Source organism: Puccinia triticina, chromosome 2A, assembly GCF_026914185.1.
Source record: "Puccinia triticina chromosome 2A, complete sequence".
NCBI lineage: Eukaryota > Fungi > Basidiomycota > Pucciniomycetes > Pucciniales > Pucciniaceae > Puccinia > Puccinia triticina.
In genome coordinates this window covers 5,353,630-5,379,517 of record NC_070559.1, presented here as the reverse complement: position 1 = coordinate 5,379,517, position 25,888 = coordinate 5,353,630, and the positions used below count along the sequence as shown (strand labels likewise).

Sequence of the window (25,888 nt, the reverse complement as noted above, 5' to 3'; positions counted from 1 at the left end):
GATTCTACTTACATACAGTTATACGTGCGTCCTATTAGCTAATTTAGAGGTCTCCGAGACCACTGAAATACAATCTCTAGCTCATTCTCACTCTACTTTCAGAACACCGTCTCGATGGGCCTTTCTCCAAAAACCTCACTTGCCAAAATCCAGATTTCAGATCTATGCCGAAAATATTTTTGGCACCTTCTAGCAACTGATAAGCGTCTTCGATCCTGGATAATGGAAATGAATTTTCCAGCATAGATCTGAAATCCGGTTTTTGGGAAAGTTTACTGTGAAGTTTTTAGTTCACTTGCAGAAGAGGGAACACCCCACAAGTTCCCTAGGAAAGCAAAAATAATTGTTTGCCAAGAGATGGGCAGGGAGCGGTCCAGATCAGCTGGACAAAAGGTATTTGCCATACCGTCTAGTGTTTTTGACTTGCTAACTTTTTGCTGTTAATCGAAAAGAGAAGGCAACATATTACCTGCTGGGCTCAATTATGATTGCGCTTCTTGACTTGAGCTAACACATGCACTGACAGATATTCGTGTTGTTTTGTTTTCTGTATTGCTGATTGGATAAGAATATCTATTTACATGTAAAAGTCGTTTACAAAGTCACAAGGACATTACTCCGATCATCCAAAATGCATTTGATATTAAAAATTGACATGCCTTCGTTTTTTTTTTTTGCATATTTGGGTGATACATATAGTTTTTTTTTTGTATTTGTTTATTGATTTGTTGTCTTGGATAAAAAAAAGGGGAGTGATGAACTTAAGTCGAAGAAAGCCAGTTTGCGAGGGACTGATACAAAGGAAGATCAATCGAAGAGCAAATCTAGTGACCCGCCATACCAGAGATGCCAGTAGCTTCACGAATACGAGCGATCTCAGAGGGAGACAACCATTCCTTAGAAGAGTTGAACCAATGTTCCCACAGTTGGCGAGCATTGGCTTCACCGGGTCCAGCGACCGGGCCGGCGAATTGAGATTCTAAGAATTGGCGAGTACTGATCCAAAACTGATCACCAGTGACGACCGATTTGAAAGCTTCAGATATTCCTAGATGGGGCGAGTACATCGGATTGGTGTGGACCGACCCTGATCGAGAGCGGGAGATGATGGGTTGTTCGGACGAGTCCGAGCCATCGATCTCCATCGTGATCTTGGGGATTTTCATCGCCAGTTTTGGTTCTCCATCCTTACCAGAGACCGATCCACCGGTGGCACCAGATAGAGTCTTTTCGGAGATCGGCGTGCCTGGTTCGACTAGGACGGAGGATGGCCGCTCTGAGGATGCCAGGTTGGAGACAGCGGAATCCGGCTTGATCATCAAGTGAATCGTCTCTCCCGTTTGAATGGCCTCATACTCTTTCAACAACTTGCTGTCTGCAAGCGCTTTTCCCTTGTATACCAAGCGTTGCGCTTCCACTGGCGGTGCTGAGCTGTCCGATTGACAGAGAAGTTGCTTGAGTTCACTGATCGTCGAGCTAGGTGAACAAGCGATCGAAAACGAGAGCGGCGGCTTGAGTGACTTAATCGTGATTTTGATGGGCTCTGGATTGCGATTGCTCAGATCAGTCTTCTGTTCTCCAAGGTTTTTTTGTAAAGAAAATAAATGGATCAGTCATCACGGACCTGAGGCGGCCGCAGAAGACTCAGTGGTCAAAGGGGCGGGAGGCTCAGCCAACGGAATCTGATAGAAGCCGACCAAGCAGTTTTGAGGAAGAAATCAGTGAAACCGATCATATATTGAGGGGTGATAAGGAGCATACAAAGAACCACCTACCTGTGGACAGTTGACTCTTCTTGGGCGTGATTCGAGTGAGGAGTTGTGCTCGTTGGCGAGCTGCAGCTGCTGCTTGGATAGTGCTTGGAGATGACGCTTGACGGCATTGATCTCGTCTTGGAGCTTCTGGGCTGGGAGGATAGAGTCCATCTTTGAGCTGGATATGGATTGTTTATTTGGGGAGTCTTCCACGTCGTCAAGTGGCGGGAAATCAGAATGACGGTTGGACTTGGTCATGGAGGGTCGGAGCACGGCTGATGTAATCAGATCACCCCTCCGCGGGAGCCCGTACCCGGACCCCGCGAGGCGAATGCCTAACCGTGAACATATACCCCGTGGTTCGGTCCCGACTATTTAGTCCTTCCCTGTGCCGCGGAGCTTGGTCTTCAATCTATCTCTCTCCTTGTAACCATTCAAGCCGATTTGATCAACAAAAAAAAATCTTCATTGGTGACCAAGTATTATGATTGCTGATCACTGGTCATGTGTGCACAATTTCACTCAAAAGTTTGCTCTACAACTAATACTTCTAGCGCAGCGAAGCGGCCGCCAAACCGCTGCGCTTTCTGCAGCGAAGTAGTTACACAGCTTCTTACTGCTGATTGATTTCTGTGCCAGAAATGATGTAGCCACTCCGCTTTGCTGAAAAAAGTAGCCATTCAGCGCAGCGCAGCGGGGCTACGCGGCCAGCCCAAAAAGTGGTAGCGCAGCGGCCGGGGCCGCCACTTTTAGCGCAGCGAAGCGGCCGCCAAAACCACTGCGCTTTTCGCAGCGATTGGCAGACAAAATCAACAGGGCATTTTTGCCCACATGAACCCCCATATGTGGCGGGGAGATCCCCTTTGGGGAGAAATTTACCACCCATAAAACTGACTGCAAGGTGCATGAGTAAAAGAAATACGTCGTGAAACCATCCAATTTTTTGAATCAGGGGTTCACATTGAAGGCGGATTTCAAAATACATTGGCAAACCTTGCTAAAAAAGTCAAGAACTGCTCATACAGCTTGATTCAAGAAAAAATCAGGAGCTCGCTTTGCATCAATCAGCAGGGGAGTTCACATTGGCAACATAAACCCCTGCTGAGTTGCCTTGCTTATTGGTGTTGTCCATGCCTATACATGTACATGTTTGCACACGAGAACTCACAAAATTTGCAGAAAATCCTCTACAATTGAGGTATTGCCAGAGGGACCATTTAGGTTTGAATTTTTTGAAGTTTATGTACAAAGCGCGAATAAGCAGTCAAACCATCAATGAAAATCATTTGGTTTTGGGGCAGCATGAACACACCTAAATTATTATGTAGGCCACCCTTTCAGCCAAACTTTCTCAGAGTCACAAACAACTCTTTCAGAGGCTCGCTTCATGCCGCCCCAGCCCCTGAAACAAGGGGATTAAGTTAAGATAGATACATAAACATGCCCGCAGATTGCAAGAGCGGAGTCGCCCGGATTAGAATCCCCATGCCTCAAGCTTTTTGGTGGGTCCGTAAGTTAGGCTTTAAATTCGGCTGCGGGCGGCGACATGTTGCAAAAGCGGAGTCGCCCGCATTAGAAGGCCCATGGCAATACCGCAATTGGTTTGAACTTTGATGAGTCCGTAACTTGAGCTTGAAAGTGGACGACGGCTGAGATTGAGACTGTGTGCATGTATTGATGTATCAAGAGTGCCTAATTGGCGATGGAAAATGTGGGAAAAGATGTATTGTGTTTTGAATAATGCTTGGATCTTTCCTCAAATTTTCTGGTTTCGATATGTAGTAACTTTATTTTAAACTTCACACCAAACTGTAAAAGCCAGACCCAACTTTAAACAAAACCTTGAAATTGACTTCCGCCCGGGATGTCTTTGTGTCACGACCCAGCGCTTGGTCGGCCTCTCCCTGCCCGGCCCATACTGGCAGAGGGCAACAGCCGATGGTCATGGCCTGTGGTGGGTGGGGTAAAGAAGCTGCTCTGGTTCTGAAAATGAACTCGGTATTTCTCTAACCCAACTCCTTCACCCCCTACTGGAGGAAATTGGCTCCGGGGGTGGATTTGGCCTTGGGCCTCATCTGACATCTGTCAAGATGCACCATGTGGAAAGGATATCAAAAATATGGAGTTGATCACCTTGGTCAACAAAACCAGAAAATTTGAGAAATCATCCAAGCTTTATTCAAAACACAATACATGTCAGCCAGGAAAAGAATCCAGACCAAAAGATCAGACGTCAAGCCAACTTTATCCGAGGTCAGCTGGCTGGTACTTGATTCACAAATCTTGTTAGAAAGAATACAAACTCTTTACAGCAATACACGTGGACTTAATTTAGAATCAAAACTCAGAGTGATCTAGCCACCTTGCAAGAGATGAAAGTAGGAATCAACCATCAGGTCTCCCAATATGTACAAATGTCTCATGATTTAATTTTCCAACACTTCCTTCCCATCTTCAACTGTAAACTGCCATCACTCACCCCTGCTTGCACTTCACATCAGTCACCCCAATTCACTGCTAAAAAATCCTGGCCTGCCTTCCAAGTCTTGTAAAGGGAACTAGAGCCCTTTCCACATTACTTAGGCTCTAATTTTAGTACTCACGATGCTGCTATCCCAGAAGTCTCTCCAGGGAAAGCTTTCATGGATTTTCTTCTTCATTTTTTCTCTTTTAAAACCCACAATGAGTACAATGGAGCGTGAAGCAATCCAATGTGCAGAATGCAAGCATAAAGTGGTTGGTCAGGAGTCAACAATGCCATGTCCAACATTGAGGATATGTAAAATTCACCAGTGTGGAAACATCAATCGACCTGCAATCCTCTGGAAATGCCGTTGTGATTGGCATATATATAAACCTACTAGTGAATGCAAGGGCTGTGTGACCCACTGTGATTGCAAGATATACACAGAAAAATATGAAAAGGAACATCCCAAACAAGGTTAGTAAATACTGATCTGGTTTTATCTATGTTTCTTGAAAATCTTTGGAATCTGGACAACATGTGTCAATTATGGTGTTCAAAGTTGAAATTTATGCATGCATAAATGTATAAATCATAAATTCATAACATTTTGCTTTCAGGAAATCTCACTGCTCTGCTTATATAATCTTTGGCTTTCCCAGCCAAAAAATCTTTACACATTTATGATTTACACATTTAATATGCATGCATGAATTTCAAATTTGAACACCATAAATGAATTTCTGTCTCCGTGGGATACTTGTGTTTTGACCCGGATTTCCAGAATTTTTGCGGCTGCATGATACTTCATTTCAAAATATACAAAGCCATTTTCATGTAAGAGATGTCAAATCAAACAGATACTGATGCAGTGAACGGTTTCACATTTTCTCATAGGCACATCTAGACGCTGGTCTTGAAATGAGAGGCTTAGAGAAGATCAACTCAATATTTATGCAAGACAACTGTTTCTAAAAATTGCTATCACACAAATTTTTTGAACTCAATTACACATAGGTGAAACTTTATGTTCTTGTTGAGACACAGAGCTGTATACAAAATTGTTGCTAGATTTTAATTAGATTGGTAAATTTTTCTTAACCTTTTAAATCATGCATAAAAACATGATTTTCTTGGAGGAATAATTTCTCATAGAGTCACTACTAAGTAATTCTTACTTAAAACCTTTCTGTCCTACCCTGCCCCCTAAGGGTGTCAGTGAGAGTCAGACTGTTAAAATCTTGTTTCTTATAATTTTTTATCATCTTTTCTTCATAGATTGTCAGAATTCATGGTCACTCCTCTGCCAAAGATTCTCCACTACACAGCCACCATTCATACCTGGTTTATGCTTATCATTGAATTTTCAATTTTCATCCTTTCAATTTCTTACTGATATCCAGATTTCAAAAAAGAAAATCTGGAATGCAGAACTTTGACATCTATGATTCCAGATGTATTTAAAATTGTGAGTACCTGAGTGGGCAGAAATATTTGACATCACATTAAGCTGTAATACGTATTTAGGGCCATGTTGCACAATAGATTTTTTCAGCCCAAGCTTTTTGCTTTCAGTTTCTCAGGGCTCAGGGTGCTGTCCTGATCAGGATAAGAAAGATCAAAAACATTAAGAAAGACAATTTGAACAAAATTTTGAACTTCTTGGATAACTTGATAAGTTTCTTCATGCAACCCACTAAGGGGGATGCAGAAAGAGTTGAGGAGAATTAGTAGCAAGAAAAAACCTGAAAAAAAAAATCTTTTTAGCTTTTGAACAAAAGATTATAGCCTCAATATTCACAAATCCAATACTGTGCTAGGATATATCTGTGATTTTCATCAGTTGGGCTTCCATTTTAGGGTTTCAAAATGTGATTTTGGGTTAGTGGGGGTGTTGTTGAAACTTGATGTGCACCTTGCTTGCTATCTTGAATTCCTATTTGTTAAATACTGTTGTGATTTTTTATATGGACACATTCTGGCAGAATGTCCACTTAGTGATAGCGGGGGCGTGAATTCACGCACAGCTGAGCTAACCGCGGTTTTAGTGACATAAGCATGAGTGGTTATTTAAGAAAGCTCAGGAAAATACATGCAGAAAGTTGCACACCAGGAAAGCAAGCAACTGGGACAACTTGCCAATTGTGGATTGCAGGAAGTCGGTATTGGTAGCCAGACCGGATCTGGTGGTAGACCAAAGGTATGGACTGGATAGTAGCAGCGCGGCAGCAGGTGATCTAGGAAAGCTGATGTGTGTTCCATCAGTGGATGGAGCTGGGGAGAGACTGACTGTTGGTGGCTAGTCAGAGGGCATGGGAGAGGAGCGGAGCATGCAGATGTTGGGTGGAGATGGCAGACTGGTGTGGATTTGGGTGGGAAAAGAAGCAGAAGAGTGTGAAGGGGAAGGAGGGAAAACAGGGTTTTGGTTTCTATTCTCTTTTCATCATCTATTTTACTGCACATCACTGTGCTTACAACTTACAGACAGTACTTAGAGTATTAGAAGAGTTTTGTGCTATTCCCTCCAAGACTTGCGCTTGCAGAGTGTGGAGCTTTATAAACTGTAGACTATTACACTAAATATCAGTCTCATTGTGGAGCACTGAAGATTAGTGGAAAGCAGAGGTACAGATTGGTGTGGTGATTTATATTGACAAGTGTGATATAATGTCCACTTGGCAATAGCGCGGGCGGGAATGCACCAGCGGCTGAGATCAGATTCATTGGGTGACATAAGCACTGAGGATGATGTCAGAAAAGCACAACAAGAAAATCTTATGGAACGGTTCCCCTTCTCTTTTCTTTTCTGTCATCTTACTTACTACTCATCATTGTACTTACCCTTACAATGTACTAGATTATTTGAAGTTTTTTATGTGGCCCTTATTTTGTTTACTTGCTTCATTGCTACTGTGGACTTTGTGCTTGTGGATTGCAGAGCTTCATCACTTGTAGATTATGAAGCTATAGATCAGGCTCATTGCTGAGCGCTGAAGGCTAGCGGAAAGTAGGAGTGCGGAGCCAAGTCATCAACAATCACTCAAGCCTGGATATAAATTCTTGAAGAAGGCAGAAGGGGTCATTTCTACACCCTACCTAACATTTATTCCTACCAGTACAGCGGGCATCACTGAGAATCACTCAAGCCCAGAACAATATTCTTGAAGAAGGGTGGACTTGGTCATTTCTTACCAAGACCAGCCTTTATTTCTACACCACTGAAATCTGTAACTTTGCACATGTAATCTTAACCTAGTTTTTCTTAGATTCAGAAGGTCTATCAGGAGGTCTGTGCATCTGCTCCTCAGTCGTCATCCTCCTCCAATCCACCAAAAAACAACATTCCCCTTCCTTTTCTTCCTATCTTCCAACTCACCTCCTCAGCTGAACCAGCTCAATCTGTGAAATTGCATCAATGAAGATATTAACTACTATTTTATCCCCTTTTCAATTGAATGGTTTCCAGCATGGACTTCTTGTCCTATTCTCAAATTGGTGAGAATTGAACCCACCAATTTTCTCTTCTTTGGTGGTCTTTCCACAATCTTTTTAATCAAACCAAGCCTTTGTTATTTTACCTTATGTCCTGTAATTCTCTTTTCCTGCCATGCTCTTCTTTCTAGTTGTCTGTCAGAGCTTATCAAACTATCTTTGGGTATGCCTATATTTCTTAAAACCTTGTCATTTCTATATCTTGCTTTTTTGCCTCTAGTAATTTTCTCTTTAGATCTGATCTTAGTTGCTTAAGCAATAAAAATTTAGGTTCTTTAGGTGTTGGTGGTATTGATTGTTGACAGAGGATGCAAGGCACTGCAAAAATAACTGGGTGAACAGTTAGCAGTTGACATGCAGGAACTTGAAGGAGGCTTGTGGTGTTACTCCAACCTTTCTTAAAGGGTTTACTCAACCCAGCTTCAATGCCCAGCAAATGTGGTGCCTAAAATGCAATTATGTCATTACAAGTGGGGTTACAATGACAGCTTGGTTGGAACACCCTACATGTCAACTGCAAGAAGTTGCCCCAGTTTTTTTTTTAAAGTGAGGTGCACTGGTGGATGGGCAATATACATCCCAAGTTAACCTCAGGTGAGCCTGATGTGTAACTCATTTTTAACCCATGCCAAAACTTTGTGTGCAGTGTGCACCCACTGTACATCAAAAGATGAATTGGGGTTCTCAAAGCTACAACATACCAGCATCTGTGAAAATGTAACATTTTTACAGTCTGTCAAATATCTGCTGATGTAATCTACATATTTCCCTGCTAAGGAGTTATTGCCGTATGCAATTGCCACAATTGGATAAGCTTTTATGTTTTTAACTTTGAACACCATAAATCACTAGAGCTCATCAACTAAGGAGTAATAATGGTTTCTTTGACAAAGCTAGACTCTAATATACACCACCGCTTGATTCTCAACTTTGAGTTGCGTTGGCGCGCCCGCGGGGTCAGACCATCCGCATCCGTTGCTAAGTTAGTCTGGACTAACTAGCTTGGATTACGGTTGGAGTAAGCTAATCCGAGTGGCCGACCGCATCGGTGTACATAGATTGGGAGGTCCGAGGCTGTCGGAGATTATGTGATTAGGTGCCTGTATGGTATGTGTTTGGCACCTAAACACATAGAGTTCATGCCATTGAGCATGTGGGGGCTAGATTGATACCCCACTAGCTCCAAACCAAGCTCAGGGTCAAGTTGATCCCTGGTTGATCCAACCCAATGCGGTTGCAGGGTCAAACTAAGTGCCCTAATCCAGGCTAACTTTGCACCTGGTGCGGATGGTCTCAAGGGAATGTCAGGTTTGACCTGCCTTCCGCAAATTTTACTGCGGAGGCAGGTCAACACCGGGGACGGGTCAGACCCGCGTTGGTTTGACCCATCCGACCCAGCTGTTATGCCAACGCAACCAGCCCATTCTGTTGGCATGACAGCAGGGTCAGAATAGTACCATGGCATAACCCAGCCAACCATGTTTGGCCCTGCTGAGCAGGCCAAGGGTAGGGCTGGGTTGGGTCAACTTGTTGGCCCCGTTGGCTTGACTGTACATCAAACAAGGGTCCAACACGGCAGACAGCCGACAAAGGCTTGCCAGCAGTGATAAGCCAACGCCGTCGGCTGGCTGGGCCCGCGTCAAGCATTGGTCATGATTGGCTTGCCGTCCGGGTCGGCAAGCAATCATCGGATTGTTTTTTTTTTTTTGAGCAAGGGTCCTATATATGCTTTTGCTTTAGGAGAAAGGTAATGAGAGTTCCATTTTTCAAAAACAAAAAAGAAAAAAAGAAAAAAAAAAGAGAACATGTCGAAAAAAGGCTGTCAGCAGGAATACTGAACAAGAAAACGTGGGGTTTAGTTTAGCATACTGGGTGATAGGACAAAAGGTCTTTATAAGTCTAGCATTGAAAGTGGGACCCTGGTTGCTGGACCAGATAATGTCTGATAGCTCTGGGTTCGAGCCCGGGGTTGAGGCAAGTTTTGCACCAGCCAAGCAAATGCAAACACTACGCAGGCATTGCGTACTGCAATTCGCGCTGCGCAGGCCCGGCGCGATGCATTTTGTGTTGCGCTGGGCTTGCGTCAAGGATGTGCCGATGCACTTCCATCACACAGGCCTTGCGTCAAGGATGTGCCGACGGCGGACTCGGACGCAAGGCCTGCATCGGGAGAAATGCCGACTGCGGCGCCGACGGCCTCCCGCGTAGAGACATCAGGTCGGCCACCAAAACAATTTGGTGGCGTCGGGGGGGTCGCGCCAACGCAGTTCTTTTCGTTGTCGCTGTGTCGACTGCGAACCCTGGTGTACATACTACAAGTCATCAAATTGGAGAGTCACCAGGCCTGGAGTTTGAACCATCATGTTTTCATCCCAATGATCAACTTGGCTATACATACAGTTCAGCATTGAGAAGGTTTTGGCCCTCAATGTAGGCAGAGCTTATATGTCATCTGGCACACAGACTTCTATTTCTACTGCAGAAAAAAAGAACAATAAACAATACTAAAGTGAGCATATAAGGAAAATCAAAGAGAGTACTGAAGTGAACAAATAAGCAAAATCAAACAGAGTGAAGTGAGAGACACATTTAGAAAACATAAGCAAGAATACTTTCACAGCAAACGCAGAAGTATAAAAAACAACAAAGACAATCAAGTCTTTTATAAAACAAATGTCTATAGAAAATTGAAGAGAACAGTGTCTTGATTTTCTAAAGATTGGGCCCGAATAACTTGGATCCAGCTTGAAATGTTTATAAAGCGGTTGATTAATGAAAAAGCAATGACCACATTGATCCCTCACAATAACCAGAAATCAATAGAGTATATAACTTGTATGAATCAAGCGAAAACATGCGAAGGGATCAGTCAAAAAAAGTCATCACAAAGACAGATCGCAAAATGAGATGTTCAAGATGACGTGAGGAGGAGAAGGGTAAACAAGAAGTTCAAGAAACTAACCAAACTGCCAGTAATGGGAAACCACTAATGAGACCGACCCAAAAGAAAGCCTAACAGTAAACAAATGATATCAGTTCGTATTCTCGCCTCAATCTAAACCGTGTATGACATTAAAGGTGAAGAAATAGGTTAGACCGTAGATAGGGGGAAAGATGGGTGTGTACATACGTTGGCAAGAGCCGGTCTGGTCTTAAAAAGCTTAGACCTTCCAATATACGTCAATGGAAGTTGCGTCATCTACCAAAGAAGGCAGTTGGACGAACGCGCAAGTGTAAATCAGCTTGTCGAGAAAAAGGTTGATCAAGGAATGGGTAGAGAGAAGACTGACTTGAGCAAGGAACAGATATAATCTCAATTTTCGAGTTACAATCACCATCAGTAATTCGTGAACGAGGCTGGAGAGGAAGAGCGTCATGATCGCAGCGGCCGATCGACTGACGCCATATGAGGAAATGGTGCTGGCATAGACATGCTTTAAGAGGAAATGATGGACGGGTTTGTTCCACTAGAGCGAGCGTTCAATTTGGGGATGTTTTGGATCAGCTCTCCATTGATGTGAAGAAAAAAGGGTGTGGATAAAGACTGACCTTTCTAGAAAATTCATCAAACGAACAGGAGTTCCACCAATCCGAATAAAACTCCCGATCGGCAAACCGAGTGAGTTCAGCGAAGGCATTACAAATGCCTGTAAGAGTTGAAAATTGAGTATCAGATGGCTTTGAACAAGCAAAAACAGAGACAGCGAAAGAGACGACGAACATTCAAAAATGATGTAAAAAATCAAGAGATAATTGATAGTAAAGGGGACGACCAATCGGATGACGTTATCGACGAGATGAATGGCCGATGCTCGATGGTCTCGATCGAAGGCTTTGATACTCGTGACTTGGTCCCAGATGTAATATTGAGTGATCATATATATCAAACCAAAGATCCCTGTGACCGCAAGCACCTTCTCGATCACGAAGAATATTCGAATCCTGAATTTCATTTGTTCATTCGTATCAGAAATGATCAATCTTGTAAGAAACGTATTCACTGCTATCTTATCTGTCTAATGAGGTGAAAGGTGTCTTACTCTTTTGTACGGGGATACCTCAGTCGATATACCAAGGTTGGAATGAGAAGATAATCTGTAAAGTTGGAAATGGTTAAGTTTTCTGGCCAGCATTTTGAGGAGTATTGATTTTCATCATGTTTTTTCTGATCATCATCAACATCTTCATGGTCAGCAGAAGCATTCCTGGCCCCAAGCTGATCCAATAGATCGATAGTTTCATGAACTTTGTCCGCCAATTTGTCACGTTTTTCGTCAGACTCAGTCGGAGATTTTGATTCTAAGTTCTCCGTAGGTTGTTGTTTGTTCTGCTCGATGAAGTGATTTAAATTTTCGTAGATTCCAGTTTTTACGAGGGTAGAGACGAGTTGTTTCCGGTCGAGTTTTTCTCGTTGTCGGTCATCAAATTCGATCACTTTCGAATCGTTCAATTCTTTTACCCTGGATTCCAAAGTTTTCAATTTCTCTGAATATTCACCATTGGTCGCACAATAGGAATGGATTTTCATCAACATGGTGATCGAATGTAGTGTTAAGAATCCTGATTGAATCCATGGCCATTCTCTATTAAAAATAAACAAGCAGTTCAGTCAGATATCTTGGGTCAACTTTTTAGCAGGGTAGAGCTTCGAGTCTGACCTATAAAAAATATAAAGAATCCAAGCTCCGAGCCAGCTGAATTGAAAAATATGTTGAAGGATCAGGCCAGTATTGCAGTATTCAAAGCATCTGTTCGAAAGCAACTTGGGGTGGATAATGTGCCTGTCAATTTTTATCCAGAAACAATGAAGTAATGTATGGAGGACGTACTTTTGCGAAGCCGAATGCAGAGAAAGTTGAGGCTACCAGGCAAAGGTCAACGACGGCAAGTTGGGGAAGATGTTTAGAGAATAGCCTAGCGAGAGGAGATTGAATGGCTAAAGAGCCCGAGGCATGAATGGTGGCGATGATATGGAAAGCAAGTAGGATCCAGAAGAGTGCATAGAGTCCTCTCAGCGGGTTTTGATGGAGCAGCTGATTGTGGGGGTCTAGCGTTGATAATCTAGGTGTAAAGTTGACGTGTAGTTGTTTCGATTTTTTGTGGAAGGCTACTGTGGTTTTCGTCTCGATAGTGGTTGTTGTCTTTGACTGGCTGGTCAGTAGGACTGTCTTGGAGGCATTATCCGCAACACTATTGCTGTCGTTATCGCTGTTTTTGTTCGGTTGAGGTTGAGGTTGGGTGGCCAGGCTGGCCATGATGATGGTCTTGAGGCTGGTTAGCTGTATGGACTTGGGCATGCCTGTATGCGTTGCACCACCCATCAAGAAACTCCCACTCCCGGATTTCATCATCGGGTTGACCGAGAGGCCGGGGTAGCTTTGGTGGTTTTGCAAAAGATTTCCAAAATAGCATCCATCCTTTTCAACATTCATGATCAAAATAATTAGAATTGAGTACAGAAATTATAAAAAGGATGAAGGAGGTGTAGATTATCCAAGAGCACTCAAATTTTCCTCACCCAGCCAAAATTTGATACCAAATTTGGTGCTACTGTCAAACTGTGAGTCCAATACTAAATGTTCCCTCCTCGTCTGTTCCATTTCCACCTTGGACCCTCTATTCAACAGTTTACAGGCATATTGGAGTGTCTATCCACCATGAAATCATTGTTTTGATATGATTTCCAGGTTTAGGAATAGGAATAAAGCCAGTGAAAATATAGCTCCCTGTAAATAGCTAAAGCCTACACCTAAAAAAAGAAAAGCTCCATTGTGCACAAAACCATGGATAGCTGTAGAAACCACAAGAATGTGAAGAGTGTGATGACCTCCCTCCCAAAAACATATAAAAAGCCATATGATAATAATCCATCAGAAAATGCAAGAGCCACAAAATAGAAAAAATGAAGTAGAATCATACATCATCACATCTTTGTCCTATTTCAAATAAAATCATTATTCCTGATCACAACACATACACACCATCTGTCAGCCTCTGTTCTCATGTCAGCTATGTTGCAATCAACGCTGAAACTGATCCAATCCAAGACAGGTATTGGCAATACCATGGATCATATTGTTTTTTCAATACACAAGAATTTGATACCATGTATTGTATTGACAAACAGATACAATATGATGGTATTGTATTGATTTTTTTTCTCTTTCTTTTCTGGGCCATTCGGACAAAATCCAATGGCCCACCCGAGCAATTTATTGAATATTGGATTGGATTGGGGACCCAATCCACGTATCTCAATGCATCTGGATTGTATTGGTTTGCAGATCCGATACAGATACAATGTATTGGAAACAAAACCAATCCAATATCAATAAATACCAATACATGTATTGGATTGGTTTCAGCGTTGTTGCAATGGATGACTGGAGCAGCAAGACACAAAGCGGTGTCAAGATGATGATGGGCAAGGAAGGGTGAGGAAAGGATCTTCCGCGCCCGCTGCTCCAGAACTACACTACAGCATGAATGTCACAGAAAAGGGAAGAAAGAGAATTTGTGAAAGCATACAACCTGTGTCAACAAACCATCTGTACACCTCTGCTGTTCACCATTGTCATTAATCACCAACTGACATATCTTACCCCTCCGTTGTTGGGTCCCGCAGCTCCACCTCTTGACTCCCCTGGCACTCCAGGTTTAAAGTTTGCACACCCCTCAACAGTCTCACCTCATCCCACTCACCACCTCCGTGTCAGCTACATCTGCTGATGTAACCCGCTTCAGTTGCCATGTCTTCCCCCAGCTCCCCCCTGCTACTAGACAATCTGTGCTGGCCTGTCTGGTTTGAGTCTAGCAAGATCAAACTCTGTGTGCTGCAGGACTGCCATCTATAGTCCTGCACTCAGCCTCTTGTACTCAAAACTCATGCTGTGCAACACTCCACGGTTGCAAAACTCAGATAGAATTTTACACACAAAACCCCCAATAACAACTACATATCACTGCCCTTGCACATTAAAATGGCAATATTTTCATCATCATATCCTCTATTAAATTGAGATCCTGCCAAGCTTACCCTAGTTGTTCTTGGCATCTGATATTCAGAAAGCCAGAAATCAAAACTTCACCATTTGTCAATATTGTTTTGCAGCAAAGTTTGAGTCTTACACTGCTTTTTGAAAATGGTATTCCAACAGCAGGTTGGATTTAAACATTTTCCGCAGTCCAAGATATGCCTCGGGTTGTAAAACTGACACATCAATCTGATGCATGCAGGTCCAACACAAGCAAGCAAGAAAATTAAGCTTAAGGAAAATACTGGCCAACAACAGCACTGCCAGGATATTTGGCTGGTTTGAAGTCATCCCAGTTAAACTGGGGTGCACTTAACCAATTTAAACTTGGTTGATCTCAACCAATTAAATATAAACCTGAAGGAATTAACGCCAGAGGCAAGCGGAGAAGGGATGAAGAACGGCTTTAGCCAACAGCAGACAAGAATAACTCACTTGAAGGGGCTTAAGTGCCTTTGTAGATAAGACAGAGTGCGGGCTGAAGTGCGCATTTGGGATCAAGATGGTCAGGACTGGTGATAAATTCCTGAGTAGTCTGTTAGTTTTAAATAGACTACATACAATGTGCTCAATTTGTGGGCGCGGTTTCAAGGACACAATGAATAAAGGAAAACAAGTACATGCATAAAGGAGGGGACATGTTTGTGATATGAGAAAAGGAAAATGGAGAGCGGTGACAAGTGAAATTCCAACATAAAACCAAGAGGGGTACCTTGGATTTATATTTCATCAGTCGAGATCACCCAAGTTTAAATTGCTTGAGTGCATCCCAGTTTAACTGGGATGACCTCAGCCCAGCCAATTATGCTGGCAGTGTGCAGTCTCTTGCAGATCAAATCACCAAGGCTAGCACCAAAGGTAAGCGGCCGGTTATTCCATCTGACAAGATGATTCAGATGAAGTGCTAACGGCTGCATCCTAACTCCTCAGACCTAGCCAAACAGGAACAGACAGACCAATCCAATTACACTCCTTGAGCAGGAGAGCCAATTGGTGAGAGGTCGTGTTCCAAGCAAATGCCGGAGAAAGAAAAAAGAGGTCTAACTGAGAGCAAACAACTTGTCATGAATTTAGAAAACATTGCAGCTCTCTTACACCATTTCACTCACACGCAATAATTAACTGGATAAGGAAGCTAAACAGCCCCATCCAAGTAAGGACCATTGGTCTATTTAAGCAGAGACAAGAAGCAGCTAACAATAGAAATATTACTTTAGCCTGTTCTTATCACTCAGAAGAATAAAGAACTCTGTTCTTTCTCTCAAGCTTTCTTTCTACCTACATCACTCTTAGGCGGCAGTCAAATCGCCTGCTCTTAGGAAAATCTCAATTAGATTTTATCTGCTACTTGATGTATTTAGTTAGAGTTTATTTCTGATGTGGATAAATCAAACTCTAAGTCTTCTGAAATCTTTCAGATAACTACAAGAAAAACTTGCACAACTGACACCAGTTGGTGTGCGGGGGCTCTGAGGAAGCTTGTGGTGCTATGCAAACCTTTTTTCAAGGCTTCTGTTCACAAAAACTTGGAAAACAACTCAAGAAACTTCTGCCAGTATATTGCATGTCAACTGGCAGAAATTTCTTGAGTTTTTTTTACAGAGCAAGCTTCAATGCACATTCACTGTGCATAGTGACTGTGCAAAAATAAACCGTCGAGTTTTTTGTCAACACAACAACAGCGGCTACACAGGGGCATCTTGCATGTCAACTGGCGTCAGTTGCACCAGTTTTTCTTGTAGTGGATAGGTCCTGGGATGGCAATTTTAACCCAGGTACTTACCTGTGGTGGTTGGGAATTTCAATTAACTTGTACACCCATCAGCAGGTACATAAAAGGGCAGACAGCTAAACACCTATGGCGAGTGGGTAACCAGCTCCATACATGCCCTTCAGGGATGGAACTTTGAACCAAGTTACCTGTCCAAAGTTTCATTCAGATTAGACATCCACCCCCATAGTCAGCACCTGCAAGAAGCCATCCATAAGGGCAGACTGCAGGCACCTGCCAATGGCTGCCAAGTACCCATTCCCATATTTACTATTTAGACAGGTCTGGTCCTATTGGAACTGCATATCAATTCAAAAGATTACTTCTTGGAAAAGAATTTGGGGCAGGCTAAATGCACTACCAACTTTTACTACATGTACTCCAAAATATTGGAGTGGACATTAGTCTACTGCAATAATTTTGGAGTAGACCAATTTTCACTCCAAAAATGAGGTATATTTTGCAGTGGACCACCTGTGCACTCCAAAAATCTGGAGTGTACAATTTATGCACTCCAATGTTGATCCTGTGCACTCCAAAATCAAGGGCTCAAGAAACTTGGGACTCCAAATCATTATATATATAGAATCAAGTCAGGCCATTTTTAAGTTCAAGAAACCCTGGAAGTTCTTGGAGGTTGACCTTGTGTTTAGCATAGGAGTGCATTTTGTTGTGCTCCATTTCCCAGAGCAAAAAATAGAAAAAACAAATTGGAAAAGGAGTGCAGAATAGTGCACTCCAAAATATTAGTAGTGCAACTTCAAGGATTGCGCACTCCAAAAATCAAATACTTTTTGGAGTAGCCGTATGTTTACTCCAGTAATTCATGGAGTGAACCGTGGTACACTCCAGTATTTTTGGAGTATGTAGTAAAGTTTGGTTGTGCATTTAGCCTGCCCCAAAGAATTTATGAGCAGGTTTTTGAACAAAGTAATTGAGTTCCAACATCCAGAACCAATACATAATGCATTTCAGAAAATTTTGTGATGAGTCTGTCCAACAACTACCTTGACCACACTGCAAGAAAAAATGGTGAAACTGATGCCAGCTGACATGTGTGAGCTTCAAACCAGGTTGTGGTGCTACCCAAGCCTTTGTCAAAGGTTGCTGTCCACCAAGCTTCAATGTCCAGTGACTGCAGAAAAACTGTTGAGTCCTTGGCCAATGCTACAACAGCCGTTACACAGGAGCATCTTGCATGTCAACTGCCGCCAGTGGAGTGAGTTTTTCTTGCAGTACCAGTATGTACCTTTCTGTATTGTGCACAAGCAGCAAATTCAGGCAGTCAAAAAAGGGAGGGGGAGGTGGCCAGATGGCCCGCGCGCTACTTCTATAAGTGGTTTTTTATGATTGTTTTTCATGTTTTTTTGGCAATTTTTTCCATTTTGTTTGTTTTCAGAGGTTTCTTATTTTTTGTTTTTTAGATGGTTTTACTTTATATAGATACTTTTTTTGAAGTTTTATTTTTGTCTGTTGTATGATATTGCTTGTTTCTTCATGATGGTAATTGGGTCAACTTGGTTGCTTCTTCTGCAGAGTGCATGTGCTCAGTTTGATCAGAGTAATAGTGACACCAACACCGGCCATCTTTGCAGTTTGTGCAGGTCATCCTTCCAACTGCTATCTGCATAGTCAGGGCTGCGCCAACTACAACAGTGGCTAATCCAACGAGTTTCATGATGAGGCCGCAGGCTGACAGATCTGATTGGGCAAGGCCAAGGGCTGATGATCAGGCTCGAACCAACGCTGTGGACAAGATAAACAAATAAGTAGGTCTTGGTGAATGTGACGACCCTTGCTGCTGATATGGTTACAGCGGGGTTTATGATTGTCATAAGTCTGGTGGTATATAAGGAGGGGCCAGGCCTGACTCGAGATTACAGAGGGACCTATTTGTGAGTACCAGGTAGGCCCGCAAGGACTGGAGCAAGTAGAAGGGTTCCTGTTGAATGTCCCTGAATCCTAGAGTTCCTGTGAATCTTTTGAAATCCCGGCTTCCCCCCCCCCCCCCCCACCAGATTGGGATTAGAAAAATGAATCTGGCTTTACCCCGTGTTCTACTAAAGGTAAGACTGACACTCCGATGCTACAGAAATAACTACTCGGATCGCCTTGCCCGAGCAGTCGTCGGACAAGGTTTGATCCAATTATCCAGACCTAGCAAAGTGCAGCGCTTGTCGGACACAGTTCGTCCGAGCATGCAATTTGTTGAATATATGTATTTACGTGCTTGGCCAGGAATAATGAGCAGTGTTGCATTAGGGATCAGGGGACATGGATAGATGAAAGATTTTCTTACACCTTGGGATTGGGGCGGCAATGCTCCATCGCCGTCCCAAGGCTGGCCCCAAGCCCGGCGGTCGATGCCACGAGCTGGCGTTGTCGACCCCGACCGAACTCGATGGTTTTGCTTCTCAAGTTCTGAAATTTGTTAGGCGATAGCCCCAAAATGCTAGTGTAATTATCAAACTCACAGGTTTCACTTGGACTTGGCTGAGGAAATATGTATGACTAAGAAAAAGCTCTTACATGGTAACTGTATTTGTTTCTGATCGATTGGATGGATAGTTTGGATAAAAAGGGCAACACTCTTGTACAAGCTTCGAATTTTACATATTCCACATCAATTCAACATGAATCCCGAAAACAAAAAGGAAGATAACCGAGCGCCTTACACAAAGATATAAATGCGACCGATAGGGTAGGGTTTAATCTTGTTCTTCAGGGGGAGGGGGATCCTGCTCTGCTCTTTCTCTTTGATCACGGAGTCCTTGATGGTTGAGCAATCCACCACGAGCGCCACCCTGCATGAATCTGCCAGCGAAGCCGATCCGAAAAGAGGGGAACCGGGTGCGGTTGATGAACGGAAGACCGTACCAGCTCGTCCGACCACCGCCCTGCTCATCTTGTTGCGAGTTCGATCCCGCGACCCCGGCGGTTTGCTTGTATTCGACGTTTTTGGCCAAGACGGCCAACCCATAATCCTCGTCCGCCTCGTCTTCCAGGGAAAACGCCAAACAACCAGTATGCCAGCCGGCTGCGGTGACTGAGAACACGTAGCGACGAGCCATTTTGGTGGGCTTCTGACTCGACGAGCTATCACTCGTTTCAACACGATCGGCTAGATGATGTTCAGTACCCGTGAAGCTATGCACTGCTGTTGGTGTCTGGATACCCAACTCGTAGCGCTCTTCACTTGGATGGTCGGGAGACTCTAATGTGGAGTCGTTCGGAAGAAGCTTCCTGTGGGGATTGGATGAGTTGCCCAGTCCCAGAGCGCCTTCGGAGTAGCTCCCCCACGTCAAAACTTGACCATTGGAAAGCAAGGCGGCAAAATGGTAATCGCCGAGAGTGACTCTGTGAACGAGATCCTTCAGCTTTGTTCAAGTGAGATGAATTTTCAAGCTGGAGGCTTAACTGAATAACTCCTCTATTCTGTAAGCTGGGTAATATCTCGGGTTTGCTATCCTCTGTAGCATCCTTCTTACCAAAGAAGACGAACGAATTATTCCTTGTGGTTTGTTGATGCTCCGATGAACTGTTGACACTATACGCCACGAAGGTTCTGTACTGGGCCGAAATGTGTGTAATCTTGGGTTTAATATGATCAGTTGAAGCTGGCGATGATAGAGCCTCGACCAGACCATCCCTTAGTCGATCGGGTTCACAAAACCTCGGAAGGTATTCCCATTTTCTCTCCTGGGTACGGAAAGCTTGCGACATACTCTCCCGATAGGCAATTTCGTCGGAATGATCCTGAAGTTGCCTCAAAACTCGCTGAGGAGCAGTGCGCGCGTTATCTGGAATTCTTGAGATATCTAACTTGTAGATTTTGCCCGTGGTAGTAAGACAAATGATGAAGTCTTCGCCGCAAGCCTACAAAAGAAATACTGGTCTTGGTCAGACAACGCGGCACCTAATTTTAGCTATGGCTGGATTATAGTTTGGGCGTACAATTTTGGTTATTTTGTCTTTATCATGCTCGTTGCCGGGTAAATCAGGACAGCGAATTATGCGGTCCTTAGAGTCCAAATCGTAGACAGTTTCCAGAGTCCGATCCTCGGGTAATCCGTCAAACTGGGAATCCAAAGCCTGAGCTATCTCTAAGATCGTAGGTTCCCTCCAAAAGTAGGTCACGCCATCTGAGGATAATAAGGCTGAGAAATCCCAACTTGCACAGATCTGAGCTACCTCTACAGTTTCGCCCGAATGAGCCTCCCAGGGGACTGATGTGAATTTGGCCACTCTACTCCAAGAGTGCCATTCATAAATCTTGCCTTCATCCGAAATACCGCAGGCGTGAGAACGACCGCAGGATATTGCCTTAAATTTGGGTAAATTTCTAATCTCCAACATCACCGGCTCGACTTCAGATCTGGCACAAGGTTTTTGAAGATCGATTGACTTTCAGTTGTTTGAACTTCCATAATCGATACAAGAAAACAAAACACACTGTCTGGGCGAGTATCTGTGAGGGGGTGGGTTCCAACCGTCTAGGCCACTAAGGGTACCCCAACGCCAGACGTGGCCGTTGACATCCAAGCCGTGAAAGCTCCAGCCCCCGGCTTGGAGATCTACGATGCCGATCGATTCAGCCTTTCGAAGTCTCAGTGGCGTTGGCACTTCGGTGTAATGTGAGAGGACCGAGCCGAGTAAGTCTCCTTCATCCTCTGCATTCAAGCCGAGTCGGTCGTTCATGTTCTGTCCCCATACCCAGACCTGCGGTTTGCTTAGCTTTCGATAGAGGTTCTTGAAACCGGTGATCCGACCAGTCGAGCCCGTCGGAAATCGATAATCCTTGGCAATCTTGCGCTTCCAGACTAATTCTGTTTGATGAATCGTTGAGTGAAGAAGCCGAGAAGTACACGACAAGGCGATCAAGTCTCTGGTAGGTAGTAAGACCAGAATGGAATCAATCAGTAGGTCCAGTGGAAGTGAGCTAAAGCCGGTTGTACCAGGAAGAGCCATGATTGAATGGTGATGTCGGCGGGGCACAGGCGAGGCCGGTCGATGAGGTCATTGAAGCCCTGGCCCCGAGCTGGCTGTCCCCGGCCTCCCGGGCCTCCGAGGGGTCACCGGGTGTACTGAGTGAAACGCGGGTCCGAGTGTCCTGTGACATGGAGGTGGAGCAGGGGCGGATGTGTGTTTCTGCCCAGAGGATAAAGGCGAGGACAAAACCAAATAAAACTGTGCTACATAGACCCAAGTCCGCATCCTTTGCCCTCCTTCGATCGCCCAGGACCGCCCTCCACCGCACCCCTCATTCTCTCCCTTCCCCCAAAAAAGTAAAATCTAGCTTCGGCGTTCGAGCAAACCGACCGACCGACCCAGCCAGGCCATTGGCGAGCAAGCACAGTCAACTCTTTCCTCTCTCCTCACTTCGCTCGTCTTCAGGAACTCGCCTTCGCAAGGACTGCGGCTCGAGTCAATTTCCAGGCGCTTGTGGTACCCGCCGACCAATTTCCGCGAACCACATCTTCAAGCTTCAACTGCGTTTCTCAGCACTTCTAGCATTTCTCAATATCACTCAAGATGGCGGATGGTCAGGCCTTAGCTTTCTATTGCGCTCTTGAAGTCGTTTGGTGGACCCTTGGCTGATGACTTGCCTCGCATTAAACCACTTCAGCGTTTTTGTCCTCCGTCAGCAGGGAGCTAACCGAAGACCGAGGTTAGTAGCACCTTTTAATTTTATTTATTTTTAGCTCTGGCGTGCAGGTGGATCTTGGTACTGGATCTTTCCTCTGCATTTTTTCTTCTTTTTTCATTATTGGCGCCACCAGCGCTACATCAGGCGAACATATCGCTCCTCCACTTTCGTGTTACCACTTTTCTTCACACGAACATCAAAGGCACTTGCCAGGATTCAAATTTTCCTGATACCTTCACGCCCTGATCTAGCTGCTTTTCTACCTCTTCTTTTTTTACTCCAATTTTTATTTCTCGACGTTCCACAGCACTCGCTCTCTCCACCAAGCGTCGTTGGGCTCGAGTCTGAGTATAGCATCGTAATGTTCATCAAAGCACCAGCTCACCACACAGTCATCCCTCTTGATTGCTTTGCAATGGCTCATGCTCGCCATTTCCTTTTTTGTTCTTTTTTCCCTCGATCTCCACACTGCCCCTCAAAACAGCCATCTTGTGTTGAAGCATTCAGATCTTCCAGTTATCAATTTTCTATAGCAGTCTATTATTTTCCACTTTGAACCATGTCTACAGCCATTCACCTAATGCCAGCTCACCTTTTGTCTTTCACCTCGACCGCCTATTCACCTGTGGTACCGACAATGCGGCGTATTGGGAATTCCTTCATATCCTCTAATACCTATTTGTCTCTTTGCTGTGTCATGATTCTCTACTAGGACATCGATCATCACATCGATCGCGCGATGAAGACCGACCACGGCGCAGGTCCCGCTCCCCACATCGGTTAGTCAATGGGTTTTCTTCTTTTTTTTCAAAAACCCCGTCGAATAGATTGGAAATATTTATATGAACTCCTCAACAGTGAAGAAAGACGTCGACGAGATGAAGATCCCGAACGGACTGCTGAGCGCAGCAGCCGCCACGCCGAACGTAGCAGTCGATATGACGAGCGCGACCGTGATCGTAGTGAAAGGGAGCATGGACGTGACCGCGACAGGGACAGAGATCGCGATCGTGATCGTCGTAGCTCCAGGTATGATGACCGAGATCGTGAACGAGATCGAGATCGAGGTCGCGACCGAGACCGAGAACGGGACCGGGGCCATGATCGAGATCGCGACCGCGACCGCGACCGTGATCGCTATTCCCGTCGCGACGAAGTCAGTAATAGTGGTGGTCGAAGACGCGGAGGAAATGGTAGCTTTGGCGGCGGGGGCGGTGGAGGTTTTGGTAATGGTGGTGGGGCAGACGGTGGTGTGTTTGGCAGTCCAAACATAAGGCGCAGCCCAACTCCCGAAGGCACGATACCCATATCTAAAAGGCCAAGGAAATACACGGCATGGGATGTCAAGCCCCCCGGGTACGCAAATGTATCTGCGATGGAAGCCAAGATATCAGGTATGTCTTGCGTTTAATCAACAGCGATTGGGGGCTCCCTTCCGTTGACACTAAGGTTTTTTTCTCAGGCTCTTTTATGCTTCCTGGTCAAACACGGCCTACATCTCAAACCCCCGGTGGTCCTGTTAATGGAGGTAATGGAGTGGCCCCAGGTTCGATGAACAACTCCAATTTCCCCGGGCATCCAAACATGAATCCAAATCACCACTGGGTCAATCCCAACCAACAGAACGCTCACGGTCATCCACAAATGACGGCACAGCACCCTAACCAGTTCCAAATGAATCCCCAAGTTCGTGATGGCAGTTTTGGGATGCCCGGCTCGCTCCCCCCTATTCATTTCAAGCCTGCTCAAGGACAATCAGGCCCCGTCGCTCAAACCCAATCCTTTGCCCGACAGGCTCGCCGATTATACGTTGGTAACATTCTCCATACAGCTAATGAAATGAATGTCGCCGAATTTTTCAATGCCAAGATGAAAGAACTCGGACTTCTTGCTCGAAACAACGAAGATGGTATGGCGATATCAATTAGTGAAAATCCCGTCGTTGCAGTACAAGTCAATCATGAGAAAAACTATGCTTTTGTTGAGGTAAGTTTTGAGCGAAATGTATTTGTACAGCGGATTGCTTATTTTTCTCTGGCAATTCGTTTCACTTTGCTATTCGATAGTTTCGAAATGCAGAGGAAGCGACACATGGAATGTCGTTTGATGGAATTATCTTCCAAAATCAGGCACTCAAGATTCGAAGGCCCAAGGACTATACCGGCCCTGATCACGCAGGACCCACCCATATACCTGGAGTTGTGTCAACGAACGTGCCGGATTCGCCGAACAAGATCTTCATCGGAGGCCTCCCATCGTATCTCACAGATGACCAAGTTATGGAGCTACTCAAATCATTTGGAGAGTTGAAGAGTTTCAATTTGGTAAAAGACACGAGTAGTGGAGGTCATGTTTCAAAAGGATTTGCATTTTGCGAATATGTCGACCCAGACCTGACGGACATCGCTTGCCAAGGACTAAACGGTATGGAGCTTGGGGATCGATATCTAGTTGTCCAGCGAGCTCAGATCGGACAGAACGCCAAGAAGGAAAAGGAAAACAATCCCGATGGACAGCGGAACAACTACAATCAATTCAACACTTTTGCTGGCGGACAAGCTACCGCGGCTGCTTCTAGTGTCCTGGCAGCGGTCAAGGGCGGCGAGGGGGAGAAGACGCGGGTGCTACAAATGCTGAATATGGTCAATCAGGAAGAATTGGTAGATGATCAGGAATATGGTGAAATCTTGGAAGATATTCGCGATGAATGCGGTACGATAGAATTACTCGTGATTTCCTCATACTCCCTACATCACCAACACATTCTAATTAGCCCCACTTTCGGTTTTTGATCAGGCAAATACGGTAAAATCGAAGGTGTCAGGATTCCGCGGCCGATCAAAAACGAAAAGGGTAGGATTGATTTACAGGCTAGCGAGTCAGTAGAGGGTCTCGGTAAAGTATTTGTCATGTTCGAGAAAGTGGAAGAATGCGCTGCTGCTCTCTTGGCCATCGCGGGTCGACAATTTGCGGGTAAGCATTTGAATGCTTCAAATCTGTTTGTTGTCTATGAATGGGAGTTGATCGGAGTTTGTCTCTTTATCACGCAGGTCGTGTGATTATATGTGCTTACGCTCCGGAAGACGTCATGACAGAAGGATCAAAGCCAGAGCAGCCCCCAAAACCAGACGAAACCCCGGCTGAAGAAAAGCCTTCTGCAGAAGAATCATGAGAGGAACGCTCGGCCCGGCACTGTTTTTGGTTGTCATAGTCTTCTCTTATGGTTAATTGTCGAAAAATCTAGATTATAATTTAGATATATTTGGTTTGTTTTGGCTTTTGACCCTACTTCAAAGATCAAAGACAGTTGATATCAATCTCAGCACAGCCCCCTTGTCGTCTCACATGTACGATTCCGCTTTACTTAAGAGGATCTTGTCCATACTTCGTGCATCAGTATTTCTAACCCTTCGAAGCCATGTGTGAGCGTCAAGACAGTTTTGCAGAATTTGTTGCGGATAATACGTACTAAGATGTACAACAGCGGGAGATTAACATGTCTCCCCCTTCGCCTCATCATACGGACAGGCTTGCGGATTGCAAGATAAATTCATGTCCCCATTGAGTCCGGCTCCTCCATTGCGCTCATTGATTGCCTTCTTTTTTTGGTCGTTTACAGACTGCAGTGCTCATCGCGTCTAGTCGGACCCATCTTGCTTGGTTCCGACCCAATAGCCAATGCCATCAGTCCCACCAAAAACTGTAGAATGAGTCGAGCGACCATGC

General features: G+C 44.6%; 5 protein-coding genes across 5 annotated transcripts; 2 read left to right on the top strand and 3 right to left on the bottom strand.

Annotated features, from left to right (window-relative positions):
- Positions 1-824: 824 nt before the first annotated feature.
- Positions 825-2,012, bottom strand: PtA15_2A595 (uncharacterized protein; the record flags this gene model as incomplete). Its single annotated transcript, XM_053166630.1, has 3 exons — positions 825-1,543; positions 1,625-1,682; positions 1,776-2,012. The coding sequence occupies 3 exons, from the start codon at positions 2,010-2,012 to the stop codon at positions 825-827; spliced, it is 1,014 nt and encodes a 337-aa protein (XP_053017833.1).
- An 8,514-nt stretch (positions 2,013-10,526) lies between these two features.
- On the bottom strand, positions 10,527-12,965 carry PtA15_2A594 (uncharacterized protein; the record flags this gene model as incomplete). Its single annotated transcript, XM_053166629.1, has 9 exons — positions 10,527-10,542; positions 10,673-10,722; positions 10,841-10,909; positions 11,001-11,177; positions 11,260-11,357; positions 11,432-11,652; positions 11,751-12,293; positions 12,369-12,472; positions 12,540-12,965. 9 exons carry the CDS (start codon positions 12,963-12,965, stop codon positions 10,527-10,529), a joined length of 1,704 nt encoding a protein of 567 aa, XP_053017832.1.
- A 6,258-nt stretch (positions 12,966-19,223) lies between these two features.
- Positions 19,224-21,483, bottom strand: PtA15_2A593 (uncharacterized protein; the record flags this gene model as incomplete). Its single annotated transcript, XM_053166628.1, has 4 exons — positions 19,224-19,872; positions 19,934-20,391; positions 20,470-20,890; positions 20,969-21,483. 4 exons carry the CDS (start codon positions 21,481-21,483, stop codon positions 19,224-19,226), a joined length of 2,043 nt encoding a protein of 680 aa, XP_053017831.1.
- A 149-nt stretch (positions 21,484-21,632) lies between these two features.
- On the top strand, positions 21,633-22,524 carry PtA15_2A592 (uncharacterized protein; the record flags this gene model as incomplete). The annotated part of the gene is made up of 3 exons (XM_053166627.1): positions 21,633-22,057; positions 22,142-22,183; positions 22,470-22,524. 3 exons carry the CDS (start codon positions 21,633-21,635, stop codon positions 22,522-22,524), a joined length of 522 nt encoding a protein of 173 aa, XP_053017830.1.
- Positions 22,525-22,721: 197 nt separating this feature from the next.
- Positions 22,722-25,334, top strand: PtA15_2A591 (uncharacterized protein; the record flags this gene model as incomplete). Its single annotated transcript, XM_053166626.1, has 8 exons — positions 22,722-22,790; positions 22,875-22,941; positions 23,021-23,115; positions 23,511-23,556; positions 23,625-24,148; positions 24,229-24,874; positions 24,959-25,135; positions 25,213-25,334. 8 exons carry the CDS (start codon positions 22,722-22,724, stop codon positions 25,332-25,334), a joined length of 1,746 nt encoding a protein of 581 aa, XP_053017829.1.
- Positions 25,335-25,888: the final 554 nt, after the last annotated feature.